The 16,198-nt window shown below is 40.5% G+C and overlaps 2 protein-coding genes across 2 annotated transcripts; one reads left to right on the top strand and one right to left on the bottom strand.

Moving 5' to 3' along the window:
- Nucleotides 1-78: 78 nt before the first annotated feature.
- LOC102290470 lies at nt 79-10,252 on the top strand. Its single transcript, XM_005941967.3, has 19 exons — nt 79-235; nt 320-378; nt 455-515; nt 1,077-1,237; nt 1,327-1,391; nt 1,499-1,592; nt 2,299-2,562; nt 2,808-3,098; nt 3,231-3,482; nt 3,824-4,138; nt 4,217-4,338; nt 4,910-5,123; nt 5,221-5,373; nt 5,504-5,694; nt 6,298-6,449; nt 7,526-7,783; nt 8,107-8,260; nt 9,002-9,131; nt 9,375-10,252. Coding segments are annotated over exons 1-19 (3,063 nt in total). The 5' UTR covers nt 79-233; the 3' UTR covers nt 9,500-10,252.
- A 93-nt stretch (nt 10,253-10,345) lies between these two features.
- LOC102294219 lies at nt 10,346-16,181 on the bottom strand. The gene is made up of 7 exons (XM_005941982.3): nt 16,073-16,181; nt 12,664-14,334; nt 12,470-12,541; nt 12,252-12,370; nt 12,120-12,180; nt 11,925-12,019; nt 10,346-11,486 (listed from the first exon to the last, which is right to left on the bottom strand). The coding sequence occupies exons 2-7, from the start codon at nt 12,697-12,699 to the stop codon at nt 10,604-10,606; spliced, it is 1,266 nt and encodes a 421-aa protein (XP_005942044.1). The 5' UTR covers nt 12,700-14,334; nt 16,073-16,181; the 3' UTR covers nt 10,346-10,603.
- Between the last annotated feature and the right edge of the window lie 17 nt (nt 16,182-16,198).

Here is a 16,198-nt window from a genome sequence, read left to right as displayed (position 1 = left end):
GCATTAGCAGATATAGAATAATACAACGTATCGCTATTGGTGCAATACTAGGCGGGCTTTTTTCTGTTTCTAACAAATAAAAAAGACTTTTTTACGTCAGTAATCCGTCACCGAGGATCTGAGCAGGTGAGCTGAAAGTGCACACCTGTCACTTATTAGCAGCCTGCTGATTCAAGCCCCGGCCTTCTTTTAATAAACGCGACCTACTTTCCTTTGCTGGATTTCCAACGAACATGTAAGGAAATAAGTTATCACTACCGGTTCATACAAACTTATCTCACTCAAATTCAGCGGATTTATATGCTTCTAATATTTTCAGGAACTCCTTACAGTACTCGTTCGTCTTCTTCATCCTGGTGCCTCATGTCATATCGCTCGGTGAGTTTGGTTGCTGAGGTAAAATGGTAAAAATAAAACGTGACATCTGGAGGTATTCTCATCGACTTTCTTCCAGGACGCTGCAAAGATATTTCCTTCTCGTTGTGTTGGATGAGCAAAGGGAATGATCTGGACAGGTAAACGTGATTCATAGATTTGCATAATCTCCCCCTGTGCTGTTCAGAGACCTCAGGACAAATGTAAAAGGGATGAAATAAGTATTTAGTTTCTTAAATAAGTTGGTAGTACAGAGGTTTTAACATGAAAAATATGCGTCAGGTACCTTAATTAAAAGTACCTGTATTTACAGAACTGCATACATTATGATCAAATAATTCTTAATGTCTGTTTATTAAAGTTTAATGTAACAAATGTTTTTAAGGTCACTACAACCTCAAGAATTCATACACCAATGACAAAACTTCCCACTATTACATTAGAACTACTCAACTGAAGTAACTGAGTAAATATACTATGTTTAGTTTTGATCAAAGAGGTCTAATGAGCTTAGCCAAGATGACTTACTGTATTAGATGATAAAGAGAACGGCTTGTTAAAACTTCAAATGTGACCAGATCATGTTATGCTGCCCATGTCTGAATAAGGGTGACGATAAACAGGCAGCTATTAATCAGTCACATGGAATGATCATGTAATATACGGGAGAAAATGAGGTGTACTGTTTCCCATTCTTGAAGGAAAAATGGAGACATATGGCTCAATGGCACATCATTGAAATCCATCAGAAAGGTGGGCGAAGTGACTTCTGTGACTCTGTCGCCGGGTGTTGAAAACCAGCTAACCCTCCAATATGGTGGCTCTGTCCAGGCATGGACTCTAACAGTTCCCCAAAGCCCACGTAAGCAACATACCTTCTTAATCCCAATTTAATTTGACACCCCAACCTCTTGTTTAATGTTCCTTTAAATGTGTTTACCTCACCCCAAGGTATAAAGTTTACTAAAGTCAGAGGCCGAAAGCAGCCACTACAACATCCAACAAATGCCACTAAGGTACTTTTGACAGCAACTTTTACACAGATGAGTGGTTATGTTAGATTTCATGCACAGTCCACCTCACTGCATAGTTTGATTGCTGTTGGGATCTGATCGTTCCTCAGGATTTCCTCAAGTTGTTGAGTCCAACTGAAGTGTTTGCATGTGAAAATGGAACAGTATACTTCCAACAGGAGGAAAATTTCTTCCTTGCTTTGGGTGAGTGTCGTTCCTATAGTTGCACTTTAGACAGCAAAACTGGGAAGTCACCTGAACCAGCTATGAAATAGTCCTTAGCAACAGAATTGTATAAAACCACAGGGTGTTATTTATACATGGTTAGTTGTTTCCTAATGTTTATACCCTGTATTTATAATAAACTGGTAAAAGATGCCAATTTTGTCATTTAACTATTAGCAAGAAGGTAAGTGACCATTACTGATGTTGAATATTCAGGAAAGGTTCTAGTCTCTTCTGCCTTGCATTGATGTTTGCTGCTAACTTAATCCAACCAGTATCTAACCAGTTGATATTTAAGTTGTTTGGAGACCACGTGACCTGTAGCTAGGCTACCCTAGCATGGATATCATTGAAGTAAATGCTTTTCACCTCTACTCGAGCACTCAAAGCTCTTCATACAACATGTGTTTTTCACCTGTTCTATCTAACATTTGCACTCCAGCGAATGCATTGGAGGGTAACCTGGGCTTCAGTACCCAAGGATACTTAGGCATACAGACTGGAGCAGCCAGTGATCAAACCACCAACCTTCCAAATGGTAGATGACCTGCTCTACCTCCTGAGCTGCAGCCACCCAGTTGTGCTGTAAAAATGTTTACCATTCAAACTATTATGATGATTAAGATGAACATGTGTGTTACTGCTGCAGTTTTCTGCATCTTTAAAACTATTTTCTTCTCCTCAGGTCACACAATGCGCCTCGCTTGCAAACTGGTGTCCCGCAGTCCCTCCATGTTGCTGGTTTCCTGGGAGAGGAATCAACCAGATGTCATCTATAGTCACAATGTGACTTTGTACCATGTTGAACTAGGCTCCTATAACACGCATACTTTGGATGTTACCACTCACAACCACTACCGCTTCTCTGCTCTGGACCCCTGCACCCTCTACATGGCCTGTGTGGAGATTGCAGACACGCTCTCCTTAGCATGCCTCTCTACTATTACTGGTATGGACTAATGAGTGATGTTTAGTTAATTAAAGTACATTTGCAAAGGTTAAAGGCCTTAAATTCACATAACAACCTCTAGATGGCGCCAACTATGGTTTTTTTTTTTTTTTTTTTTTTTTTTTTTTTTTTTAAACCTCAAAGCTTTTTGGGGGTTTTTTGTTTTGTTTTAAGTGACACTGCTATCAGTTGTTTTCAACACATGCTAAAACTGCTGCTGTAGCTCTTGTTCTGTTTCTCGTCAGATCCAGATGTTCCAGAGAACTTTGAGGTTACATCATGGAACAGCAGCAGCATATCTTTATCCTGGGACTGCCCTGTGAACAGCAAGTACTCGGTCTTCCTTCTCACTGCCTTCCACCTCAACGGTACAGACCACATCACAGATGAGGTCTCGTTTTGGCACAAAGATAACTTTGAGGTCAGCTTGTCTGACCTGCAGCCCTGCAGCAGAGTGAAGTTTGGCCTACAGACTGTTTGCCAGGCAGGAATCGAGTCCCGCTACAGCAAGATGGTCCTGAATGACGGAAACTCTTGTATGTGACTCACATTTTTGACCGTACTGGCACTCGCTTATCTCCCTATAGAATAGCATTTTTAAATGTAAAACTTCATGCAGAGAAGCTATTAGTTATCCTTCAGTGAAAGCCCCTCTGCTTCTCCCTCAGTCCATTCCAACATTGAGGACTTGCGTCAAACATTGTTTGGCCCCACCAACTACACCCTGAGCTGGGAGGTGAGGAACACCTCTTCCATCTCCATGTTCAGAGTGTTTCATGAAGGTGTGCTGCAGGGTACTACTCTCATGAACAGCTACACTGTGAGGGGGCTGCTGCCATGCCAACAGTACCAGGCCAGGGTGGAGGCACTTTGTGGAGATGGTGTGCTCATGAGTGCTAAGACGGTCACAGCACAAACAGGTAAAACATGACCTGTGTGCGTTGGCCAGCCAAGTTGTGTAACTGGTGGTGTTTGGCATTTAATAATGTAACTACTTCTAGTGTTAATGGGATTAATGAAATATTGAATTATAAGTATAATTATATTGTAAACTGGTAGTTGCCATACATTACTGAATTTAAAACGGCTGTCTCAGGATGGTTCAGTAAGTCAGCTAAAGACATGTTTGCTCTATTAGCTTCTCTCTATTTTCACTGTCAACTTATCTTACTGCTGCTATTTGCAACATGTTGGGCTTCATATGTATGATGTTATTTACTTGTCTTTGTGTCCTCTGTATTGATTTTGCATGTGAATCCAGGACCTCACGGTGTGTCTGAGCTGACGTACCACTCTAATGACTCTGCTGCTGTGTGGACCCCTAGTAGCCCACAGCAGCAAGCTGTGGGCTTCATATATGAGCTGTCCCTGAAGAACGGCACCACCATCGACAGCAGCCGTGTGTCGGTCACAAAGCTACGCCTCCTCGGGCTGGAAGAAGGGAAAACTTATGTTCTCAATGTGTGGGAAGAATGTGACAACCAGCTGGAGTCTGAACATTCGCATTTGTTTTTCATGGCAGCCAATTCATCTAAAGAGCTCCATGTGAGGGCTGGTGGACCTGCTCACGACATGGGTTGGTTTGACATGCCTTTATTTCAATAGTCTTTGATGTAAACCTTTACCCACTGTTCCCATTTCCTGGTGTCTTTAGAACTAGAGTTAGATTATGACAACACAGGTCTCACAGTGGTTGTACCCTGGAAACTGCCTGAGGATCTAAACAACGGCACATCAGAAGCTAAAGATAAAATAGAGGAGATCTTCAACAACAAGGTGAGCAAAACATCAAAAATTAATATCAGCAGCTATGGACTAAAAAAAAAATCTGTAATCTGCTCGTCTTAATTTTATACAATTCTGTATAAAAAGTGAAAACCCGGCTAAAAATATTTCCCACTCTTCTACATCTAATGTTAGCCAGGGTGCTTAGTGAGAGGGAAAAACCTTAAGATGACAGATCTGAGCGTGCTGATTTACCTGCTAATAGTAGCTCTGTTTCCACACAGTGATCTCAGTAGTGAAAAAAGGTCAGCAACACCTTGTTTAGCTCACTAGACTCTCATCGGTCTCATATTTGGAAGGTGAAGTTGTGCCAGAAATTTTTGCTTTTATGTTTTAATATCAATTTTTAGCTTTCAGGTTTGAGACGTTCATATTTAAAAGCTGGCAGACTGCAAGGTGCCATACATGAGTAACCTCACTCTCTATGCTTGCTATTCCATTTAAACTTTAAAACTTATAATCAAGGTTTTTAGTTTCTTATGAGGATTACTGAATTTAAGGTTGTTGGGTTTTTTTAAATTTATGATGACTTACAAAGTTTTAACTTGGCATTGTCCTCCAGCTGCAGGAGCTATTGAAAGATAAGCCAGTTCGGATAAAGTTGGACTCTTTTGAACCTGCAGATGAGCCAGGCAAAACTGAGATTTTCTTCACGGCTTTTGATGCCTCCCAAACCAAAGAAAATGTGCCCGTACCTATTGAAGATCTTCTGTATTACACTGGCTCTCTAAATGCCACCAACATCACTGTTAAAGGTGGAGTCATTTACTGGGATGGTAAGTGTTGGTAAAAAGCTGGCTCAGCCCTTGCCAGTAAAAACCTTCATCTTTTTAGTGGAATTTTATTTTCTTTGCTTGCCTGCTTGTTTGTTAGGTCCAGACCTGTGTGCTTCCAAACAGCCTTTATGTTCTCACAATTCTGTGTGCATCAACACTCTGGGCTCATATTCTTGTGTATGCCAGCATGGTTACTATGACGTCAGCTCTGTGACTGAGCGTGCTCCAGCTTCACATCCAGTCTGCCAAGGTACAGAGACCTCTCATCAATCTCTTAAACCTATGTATTTTATTTTAAAAGCTCATCCTTTAAAAAAAATAAATGCTTGTGTAGTAGTACAGCTGCTGGTTTTTGTTTTTTGACCCTCGATTTCAAACAGAAAAAGGTCTCCTCAGCCGGTGTCTGGATAAATTGATGGCTGGTGTAATAGCAAAGCCCTACCTGCATTCTCGCATGGGAGGAGCAGTTGCAGTGAAGCTGAATGATGGTCGCTGCATTGTGAATGAGAGTGAGACACTGTACTACTTCCGTACCTCACGAAAAGTCTCTGAATGTGGAACCGAGAAGCAGGTGAGTAACTAAGCTCAGCAAGAAGCTCCGAAAGCTTTGTTTGCCAGACAGATTTCTTACCAATATTAAAAAAGACACTGTGTTAGTTTTCACTCAGTATCCTAAGTTGTCAGCCTAGCATACATCGGTGACCTCTGAATATTTGCCCTCGACAGGATTGATTGCACAGCATTATGTGATATGCATGTCATGCCACAGGTGAGGGATGGAAAGATTTTGTATTTTTGTGCAGTCCTAGTGATCTTTGTTTTGTAAGGCAAACGCATGTGGTGGGTGCCACTGCCTACTTCATGACTGGATAATTGCTGGATAATTAATGAATCATAGTCTGCATAAAGCATCCTGAGTCCTATAATCTTATTTAACAATAGTCTGAAAATTGTTGCTCACCAAGTGATATGATGTATACTCAAATTAGGGTTTGTTTTCCCAACTTGAATGCATCTGTTTAGCTGTGTGCAGTCAAATTTGCTGAGTTTTACAATAATGGAAAATCTACCTGCTGCACTTGTACGTGCAGTTTTCTTTCTTTCTTTTTCTTTTTTACTCCTTCCCCTCATACCTGTGGTTTGAGTTTTATTTCTGTTTGTCGGTTTTGTCTAGGTTAACAAAACTCACATCAACTTCCAGAATACTCTGAGTGTCACTTTGACCAAAGGGCAGATGATCAGCAGGCGGGACCTAAAAGTGGTGTGGAAGTGCGTTTACCCACGACATTATGTCCGCAATGCTCAAGTCAGCGTGGATATGGAATGGTGAGATTCATCAAATCCCAGTGTTTGTAGGAATATTCATACAATTACCAGTTTTGGGTTTAAGTAAATGCAACCTCATAGAAACTACAAAACATATTAGACTACATTATATACAAAAATTAAGCCAAAATGCAGAAGCAATGTGTGAAAACACTGTTAATGTTTCCATAGGGATTAAAAAAGTAAGACAACAGCAGCAAAGTTTGTTTCTCAAAGATCAATATAATCTTCTGATCTTTGATCAGTGGGAGCAATTTGAAGTCTTCAGTATCACAAATGGAAAGCATTCAAGATGTTTGCATATCTTCTCGGGAGTAGAATCTGTCCCAAGGTCACACTGCAGTGTTCAGAAACTGCAAAACGCCCAAGAGCTGCATCTCAGACTCTACAGGCCTCAAAGTTCAGAACAGTACAGTTAGGGGGGAAAGGCTGAGCAGATATGACTTGTTCAGCCTTTTTGTAAATATGGAAGCATGGATTATGTTTACAAAACTCGTAGAACCAACTGCAAGACTTTAGACAGATGAAACCAAAGTGTGGATGTTTTGCCATAATGTACACCCTTTGGAAGGTTGGTGATTTTGTCTAGTTATGTAGCCACAGGACCCGAGCACCTTGCAGTCATTGAGTTGACCATACATTCCTTACCAAATTATTGTAAAGACAAATATGAAGCCAAAAGTTTTACCAAAAAATGTCTGTTATTCCAGTTAAAATCATGTGTCTGAATATTTGTTCCCCTGATGCATCCAAAATATGTTTTGTTGGTCTTAGATGAGAAACTCATTGCAATGAAGGTGAGGGGGGTAGTAGTAATCTTTAATGTAGGATGAGGAATACTGGAATACGTTTAAATTAAGAGGTTAAACCTGTTGGGAATGCTGTGGTAGTGCTTTCACGGGCTGTGCATGAACAAATCCATGCAAACTTCAGTGAAGTGAGGCAGGTGTGCTTTCTTTTTATCATAATGTACTGTAAATCAGGGCAACATGAAAGAAAATGACTTTTTAATTGCCCCTTGGGGATAAATAAAGTCTCTCTGATCCTGATTCAGCTCTCTGACTCTCTGCTTGTAGGCTCACTTCCATGACCTTGGTGGAGTTTAACTCGTCAGTGCACCTGGGCCTGAAAATGACCTTGTACAGGGATGAGTCTTACACAAACAGTTACAGGGATGCCATAACCCTGGAACTCGAGGACACACTGTTCTTCCAGGTGGCTCTGGAGACAAACGGCTCTTTTGCTGTAGACCTGCTCCTGCAGGTGAAGTCGTGCTGGACGACTGAGAGCATCGACCCTCACGACCCTACCCAGGCCGTCCTTTTGCAAGATGGGTATTCATGAAATCTCGTTTTATGTTTGACAACTAGGATCCATTGCTGAGCATGCAGCTGGCAATGAATGGGCTAGACTTTGAACATACCAAATAGCTATTCTTCTTTTTTTATATTATTAGAATAAACCTTTTTAAAACTGTATGGTTATAGATATCATACTGTGTGCGTGTGTATGTCTCAAGCTTTCTCAGTTGCTCTGTTAAGTCTGCTTCCTCTGTGCCCACAGACTTGATGACTTTCAGAAGATACATTTTGAAAGGTTGGGATTGCTAAATCTAACCACACGCTTGTGTTTCTTCCTTGTTGCGTATGCCTTTCAGTTGTCCTGTTGACCCCACTTTCCACTGGCTGTCTGTGAACGGTCTGGCACATAGAAGCAGGTTTTCCATTCAGATGTTCAACATGCCTAAGAAGTTACCTCTTTACTTCCACTGCCTGGCCAGCATATGTGGACATGATGAAGACTGTCGACTGGTAAAATGGCCAATTGTTTCAAGCTTGAGATGCACTTGGTAAAATAATGTAGTTCATCCATTTGATGTAAGTGTCTGGCTACAGGTTACTCAGACAAAAGGGACAGACAGGTGGGAACATTGTCTTGTTTCTGCCCCCACTCTGATTGTGTCTTGGCATGCAACAACTACTGCACGTGTGTGTCACTGCATGTCAGTCGCAGTGCATTTTGTTTCCTGCTTGGCTGTCATTATACTGAAACAACATTCATATAGTCATGGCTGTAAGTTTTGACAGGTTGTTTTTCATGCACTTTGCCACTTCGGTTTTTATTTGGAGTAGGACTCTTATTTTAGTTTGGTTTCTATGAATAGAGGAAAAAATATCTTTTTTTGTAAGTTTCCAAAACATTTATTGTGGAACATTTAGTTTGGCTATTTTGCCAAATAAGGCCACAGTGAGATTCAGCCAAATCCCATTTTGAGGTGGTCAGCTTTGCACTTGGATTTGATATCAGCTGTTGGAATCTTTAAAGTGCCGGTACACTCTGAAGACAAGAGCTCAAAGCTTTTAGGTTACAAAAACCTACAGGCACATGAAATTCCCTTAGGTGACCATTATTGCTCATTTAACATGCTGCTGTGGTTCAGTCAGATTTGTGTTAAATTTATTTACCTTATTCTATCCAGATTTCAGAAGTAAGTTTGTTTGTTTGTTTTGTGTTTCTGCATGAGTCTAAAGTTGACTCTCATTCTGTTGCAGAAATGCACTGGCAAGCAGTACACAAAGAGGTCCGTGAGTCAAATGGAGAGTGAGGGGAAACACGCTGCTGTCGTGTCTGCTGGACCTTTGATTGTCAACACAAGAGTGAAGTCAGCTACACCGTCTTACTGTAAGCTTGTCAAGGGATCATTCAGTTCATTCATTCAAATTCAAGACTGAACTCCTAAAAGAATCTGCATCTGCTTCCATAACCATTCTTAGATTACAATGCATCAATGCATTTCTGTTAGTTTTTTGTTTTAACTTCAATTCTACTTGGTTCATATAAAAAAGGCAGTCCTGATATACACTGTCACTGATCTTCTAATATGTCTTGACTTGATGAAATGAACCTATATCCATCTCTTTCCAGGGGCAGAGTACATGACTGTAATCGCCATTGTGGCTGGATCAATAGGCTTTCTGGGAGTAACGGTGCTCTTAGTGAGTGCTACCAAAGCAATCATGACTTACTATGAACAGCTACGGCCCCAATAAAGTGTCTGAAACAGTATGTGTAACTTGTTGTTTTCTGCTGTAAACTCTCGGACTGTTTCTCAATTCTCAAGTACCCGAGTTTGTACTTGTTCTCGCTAATGAGTTTGCACGCGAGTGTGGACTTCCCAGGAACGCAGCGCGATCATTTTACAATTTGAACGACAGTGTACTTGATGACGTCTCCGTTCCAGAGTTTTTACTGCCTTCCCCTCTTACTTTAACTGTGATTAATATTTGCAATGGAAATTACACATGCCATGAGAAAATTATACATGATGTAGTAGTTTTGTTTTGATTGTTTTGTTGTTGTTTTTTTTAAGAAAAACAATCAAAACAAAACTACTATCTTAGAACTTTGACTAGAACTTTGGCAAAATTCACTTTTACATGTCATGTTTCATAATGTCTAACTAGAAAAATTTGTCAGATGAATGTTTTGGTGTATTTCAGCCCATGAAACATGTTTTTCACCAAAGATTTTAGCAATTCTAAAAATTCAAACTATTCAGCTATTAGCATTCACACTGCATTTTTGACAGGCAATGCATTTTATATACCAGTTACTGTTGTTCATATGTTATCAGAATGGGTTGAAATTGTATTAAATGAATACCATCAATGTATTATGTTACTGGACTTGTGGAAGTATTTTGAGAACCATAAGAGACACTTACAAATTGAAAGAAAAAAATCTTGAATATAGATGGAGACTCGTGTAGAAATATGAATGAGTTTATAAAACTGGATTTGTGTTGTGACAGGCAGGTAGTAGGACCCAAACACAGGACTCTTACGTGGAATGAAACTTAAATCGGCAGCTTTTATTGCTGGAAAAACATTTTCATTAGAGATAAATGTCACAAAAAAGAAAACTCAAAACTCATATAGCAACTCAACTGGACTCCAGAAACTAAAAACTAAGAAACAAGCACTAGGAAAACAAATCAGGAACTATGAACAAGAATTAAGTAAAGAACACGAAGGGGGAAAAAACACCCAGCCCACTGAAAACTTAAACTCCAAAATCATGAACAACAATCATCAAGGAACATATTTACATATTTACAGTTACTGGAACACCAACACTGGGTCACAGTTTCAATGTCAGTCTGTGTCCTTTGGTCTGCAACAACAGCAGAACAGACTTCTCAGTCTTTTGAAGAAGCCCTTTTTCTTCTTCTTGATCTGAAGGTCTTTGCACTTCATACTGGATTCGGGTTCAGGAAAAGGTTCCTCACAGGGAACATCAGGAACTGGCCCAATTTCCAAACGAGATCCTTTGATCTTATGCTCTTCGCCTTTAACACTGGATTTGGACTCGGCATAGGGTTCCTCACGGGGAACGTCAGCCACTGCCACACTTTCTGAAAGACCTTCAATCGTAAGGTCTTCAGCCTTCAGACTAGATGAACTTTCAGAAAGAAGTTCCTCACAGGGAACGTCAGGCTCTGGAACACTTTCTGAAAAAGATCCTTCGGCTGGTGGAACATTTGCCATTAAAAGACCGTCAGAGGAGCGCTCTCCATTTGTGTTCTTCACATCAGGAAGGCTTGAAGGGGGCTCAAAGATTTCACATATCTGGATCATTACTACATCAGCAATGGTCTTCAGCAACACTGGTGCAAAGTTTGCAACTTTGATAGACAGAATTTCTTGAGAAAATTTCTGCCTGATCTCAGTCAGGATGCTGTTGACCATATCGTCTCGGATAGAGCGGGTGAAGATGGCCTGTGTTTCCATCGCCGTGAGACTCCTGGAGACACGATCTAAAGTGGCCTTGGTGACACTCGTGGAGAGGATACTTAGACTCTGGGAGGCCATGTTTAGGAGGGGACGAGGAGGAAGCTCCCAGAAGCCCTGGAGAACACGGGGAACTACCTCGATCACTACCTCCTGCACGGTGAGCAGTTTGCTGTTATGCTGTTCCTGCTGCTTCTCTTTCAGGATTTCAATGTAATCCTTCACCACGCTCAGGAGTTTAGGTGCTCTGTAGAAAAACATGATAAGAGGTATCTTTTAAACATATTCAAAGTATCACTTAAATATTGAAACACTGTAGCTGGACTGTTAACCCTGTAACCACCTTTGTATCATACATGAGTTTCTGAGACCTCGATCTCATCAACATGATCAATACTTGCTATAATTTCAAAATATTATGGACAAAAAAGTTTTTTTTGTCTAAAATTAACATTGTCGTTAACAAAAAGTTGCCAAAAACACCCAGTGTGTCAAATGCGATACAAAAAATATGATAAATACCTAATAAAAGTAAATCATACACAACATGACATAGCAAAGAACTAATTTGTGGCTTTTGTTTAAAGGGTTAATAAACATCTCAGTTCCAAAGAATCTGAATTTTCTGGCTGTTTTTTGATGGGTTGGGTCGTACAGGGTTAATGACTGTATACATGTGACTCACTGAAATTTAGGAGGCACGGCCTCTGGGAACTGAAGAAGCATCCTGGCTTCAAATTCAACGTCCCTCATTTTATTGCTGACGTTCACCGCCCACACCTGAAACAGAAAACACATTTACAGTGCGCTTATGTGTAAAGGTTATGTGAACATAATGAAAAAAGAAATTTCCAAAGTCTTGTGGGTTTTCTCGTCTTACCAGCCTTAGAAGAGGTTTGGCTTCCTCTTCTTCAAAATCCTCTAATTCAAACTCCCACAGCCTTCAAAAGAAAGCAAAGCAGAGGTTTTGCACGTCATCACAAACAGACTTTCAGGTGTGACAGTAACTCACTGCTCTCTGAGTGTCTCCCGGCTCTTCTCCACCAAAAGATCTCTCAGATCTTCAGCAGTGAGGTTCGGTGGAATTAGATCTTCCTGCTGAAGTCTGAGAAACTCCGTCATAATCGCAATCTAAAAGTAAAGGAGACATTTAATCACCACCACTCTCAGGTCCTCAGAAATGACCTGATATTTTCTGTCAGCTTTGGTTTGCATGAATCTGGGTCTAACCTGAGTCCTGTAGCCCGGAAGATGCCAGCAGATCTTTAGAGCTGTTTCATAAATCGGTGTGTTGAACAACACCTGTCAAAGAAATAGCAATTTAGTCATTGTTACTTAAAAGGATTCTCAGTTTGTCAACTTTTAAAACTACAACAAATTCTTCAAATTATTGAAATGCAGTAAAAACTAAAACGGTCACATACCCTGATAGGTTTATAGATTCCTTGACTTGATTCCATTTCGACGTTTTCAAATCACAGTCAGGAAGAAAAACTTTAACTGCTCTCCAACGATGGCGTACGGGGGATCTCGACCTGAAAATGCTCTCAGCTCGGTGGTCTCGCACAGATGAGCTCTTTTGACAGTCTGATGTTTATTTATGTTTATTTATCTGAAGCCTGACAGCAGCTGGTATATACACAGATTTGGATAAACTGGCCCTTTAAACAGCCCAGAGGAAGAAGAGACCTCTGCGTTATCAGTAGAGCCTAAAGCCAGAAGCACAATAATAATAATACTGTTAATATTATTTTTTATAGCAATAATACCCCAAATAATTAAGTCATTAACTACTAGGATGCCTACTGACATGTTTTCTTAGTTACTCACATTTAGAGAGGCCACATTCGTCATGCTTCACAGGAGGTCAGGAGTGACCGATGAAAGTGATGCTACATTAGAGTCTGTCCCTGGACTGGTTGTGTGCAGCTCTATGAGTTCAGCAGGAGGAGGTGAACCCACAGCTGGGAGCGGTTCTCTAGTGGGTTCAGTACTTGTGTTCATCCTGGTCTGAACCTGGTCAGAAGAACTGACTTCACTTTTGAAAATTCAATACTAGTCCCACATTTATAAAAGGTAACCACAAACAGTCTACAACGGTTGTTTTCTCTTCACCAAAGCAAATTTGTTTGAAGAGCTTTTTGTAACTTCACTTCTCCAAAAAGCAAATAAAGAGAATAAACAAAAAATTACTGAACGATCGTCAGAATTACCAGAGCTAACGTAGATCAGTTTATGCACTTGAGTCAGGAGGGATAAGAAAAGTGCCTGAATTGACTGCAATCTGCAATCTACTGACATCTAATGGTGACATTTAAACACGTGGTAACTTTAATGATACTTGAAAATAGGCCAGGATCTGCACTGCTTCAGCCTGAGCCTGTTCAGTCAGCACAAACAGTCTGTGTAATAATAATAAATATGACTTTTCCTTCCTTTTCCATAAAAAGGGATGTCTCACGTGCTCACTGCAGTTACAGTAGTGTTACTAGAAATATTAAGACACAAATGGCAGTAATACTTTATAAAAGGCCTAATGACTAAAATCAGGTAACTTAGGTACAGCTGCTCAACTGCTCATTAAGACAAATCAGCCAGTCACACGACTGGAAATCGGTGCATTTACAGTAGGCATGCAGACCTAGTCATGATGACAAAGGTCAAACTTACCACCTTTAGGTGACTGAATGACATAAGACAGCAACGTGCAGGTATTTGTAATTTTTCTGCGACCTCTATCTCTGTGTTTGATCATCAGTCTGCAAAGGCAATGTGTTTTTTGGTACTCTGAAAAATGTACACATGTACTCTGCATACAGCAACAGAGCACTGATCTTTCCTGCCATTTCACATTTGTTGTGCTTAGAGTGCAATATAAGATTTTCCATTTATAATATGTTCCATACTTAACCTTTTTGGAGACTTTTATGTTGTTTGGCAGGATAATGGCATCACATTGAATTTTAGGTGTTAAAAATACACAGTGACTGATTTTCATGTCAACAAGTAAATAAATATTCTGATGAAGAGCCACTAAAGGTAGCTTTTGGAATAACTCTCAGCAGTAATTTGGGACACACACACACACAGAATGCCTACAGCTAGGGTTGCCAACCGTCCCTTAAAATACGGAATCGTCCCGTATTTCGAAACAAAAGTACACGTCCCGTATTGAGCTAATAAGGGACGCACTTTGTCCCGTAATACAGTGAGAATCAAAAGTAGTCTATAACTTTTAATGGAATTAACACTTTGTTTGAAAACATAATTCCCAGCCCCTCTCCTGCTTTGTGACCAATGAGCTGACAGCACACTTATGACAATTCGAGTATGACAATTCAGATTACCGCTCATCTCATTGGTCGAGGAAAGGTCGCTTACGGAGAAAATACCGGAAGACAACAGATGACCACAACAAGAAGCATGGCCAACAGGGAAACAAACGCCGACACTGCGGTGCAAGTCTCGGACGACAGTACACCTAAAGCTGGGCAGACACTGTGCGATTTTTTCAGTGCATTCGCTGCTAAACTGACGATGACTCGCAGGGGTTAGAAGTTGGTAGGTCACGATGCAGGTCTCACACTATACCGCCCGATGCTCTGATGCGACCTGAGTGCTCACACTGTGCCTCCATAAAATGAAGGTTATAACAGAAAATTCTGTCGCTCGCTCTCCTCTCGTCTTTCACTCACACAGACACACCACCACCATCAACTTTGCTAAATTGCTAATGAAAAACATGATCAGGCAGCTGTGATTTAGCAGCGATGTAATCCAACTATTTTCAGGTTGCTGTGGTCGTGATAATTTTGTGAGGCCACATGAAAAGGCTCGGATGAGCTTTCCAAAGTTCTACAAGTTGTGCCTCCATCGCTTGTGTCCAGATCACACGCTGCACAGCCGTGCTGCTCCGTCTTTTTCACCGACGTTTACGTGTTTGCGCGCTGAGCAGTGTGAGCGGTGCCTCACGAGCGATTGATGATCGGGAGCTGTCTGAGGTGTTAATCAGCTTCTCGTTACCCCACGTATACTACACGACGCACGATGAAGGCCAAAATCGGTCCGATCACTCAAAAATCGGCTCAAAATGGGCCTAAAACCGCACAGTGTGGCCCAGCATAGAGAGCATGTTTGTTCCCCTCAGAGAAAGGGAAGAATGGGAAAAGGAAAACACCTGGCTGGAAAAAGTTAATATGGGCATGTGCAGTGAATATCAGCGCTATGTGGCCAGAAGTGTGATAATATAATTTATTTTGTGTAATAAACAACTGCAAGGATAGATGATTACAACAAATTGATGACTAATACATAAAAGTAATACATAGATGAATAATGATGATGAGTTAGATGCGATAATCAGGGAAGCAAGCTGGTACAACTTAGCAGTGATAGCGAATAATACCTCAGACTGAAGCCAATTGTACTAAATGCACTAATGTGCACTGTTACAGAATAGTTTTTCTTTCTATTGTTTTTATATAATTTTAAGTTAAGCAGGACAGAGTTCTTTTAAAGAAAGATTTACTTATATTCTCAAAAGTTAAGCATGACAGGCTTCTGTTTAAGAAAGAGACCTGTTTTATTGTGTTAATGTTGTCATTTTGAGCTAAAAATAAATGGCTAAATGATCATTTGTTTCACATGTGTTCATATCACAAAGAATATGCATCTGCTTAAATCAAATTCAAGTCAAATGGTTAAAAAAATAATTTCACACACAAAAAAAGAGCTAGAAAATTCACCACACTGGGAAGAGTGAAGACAACTGGGTCGCCCGGCCCTGGCCACGAGGTGTCCCTTATTTATTTTTCAGGGAGTTGGCAACCCTACCTGCAGCATTCACACAGTAAGCTTCGTACAGTTAAGCACAATCACTACATGACAGAAACACAAGCTTAATCGCTCTATCATTAAAAATGGTATCCATGTTTGCCTGAATAAAAACAAACAGGTGAG

Source organism: Haplochromis burtoni, unplaced genomic scaffold (genome assembly GCF_018398535.1).
Source record: "Haplochromis burtoni strain Fernald_Lab_line unplaced genomic scaffold, NCSU_Asbu1 Contig_241, whole genome shotgun sequence".
In the NCBI taxonomy this organism is placed as follows: Eukaryota; Metazoa; Chordata; class Actinopteri; order Cichliformes; family Cichlidae; genus Haplochromis; species Haplochromis burtoni.
Note: the sequence above shows the minus strand (reverse complement) of the source record. Positions and strands in the feature narration are given on the sequence as shown.

Excerpts from the sequence above, each read along its gene's own strand:
- LOC102290470 (XM_005941967.3), top strand. Across the intron at positions 4,139-4,216 it reads TGGACCTGCTCACGACATGG|AACTAGAGTTAGATTATGAC; the intron begins GTTGGTTTGACA and ends TGGTGTCTTTAG. Across the intron at positions 6,450-7,525 it reads GTCAGCGTGGATATGGAATG|GCTCACTTCCATGACCTTGG; the intron begins GTGAGATTCATC and ends CTCTGCTTGTAG.
- LOC102294219 (XM_005941982.3), bottom strand. The coding sequence starts at position 12,699 with ATGGAATCAAGTCAAGGAATCTATAAACCTATCAGG. Across the intron at positions 12,542-12,663 it reads GAATCTATAAACCTATCAGG|GTGTTGTTCAACACACCGAT; the intron begins GTATGTGACCGT and ends TTTCTTTGACAG. Across the intron at positions 12,020-12,119 it reads CCAAACCTCTTCTAAGGCTG|GTGTGGGCGGTGAACGTCAG; the intron begins GTAAGACGAGAA and ends TTTCTGTTTCAG.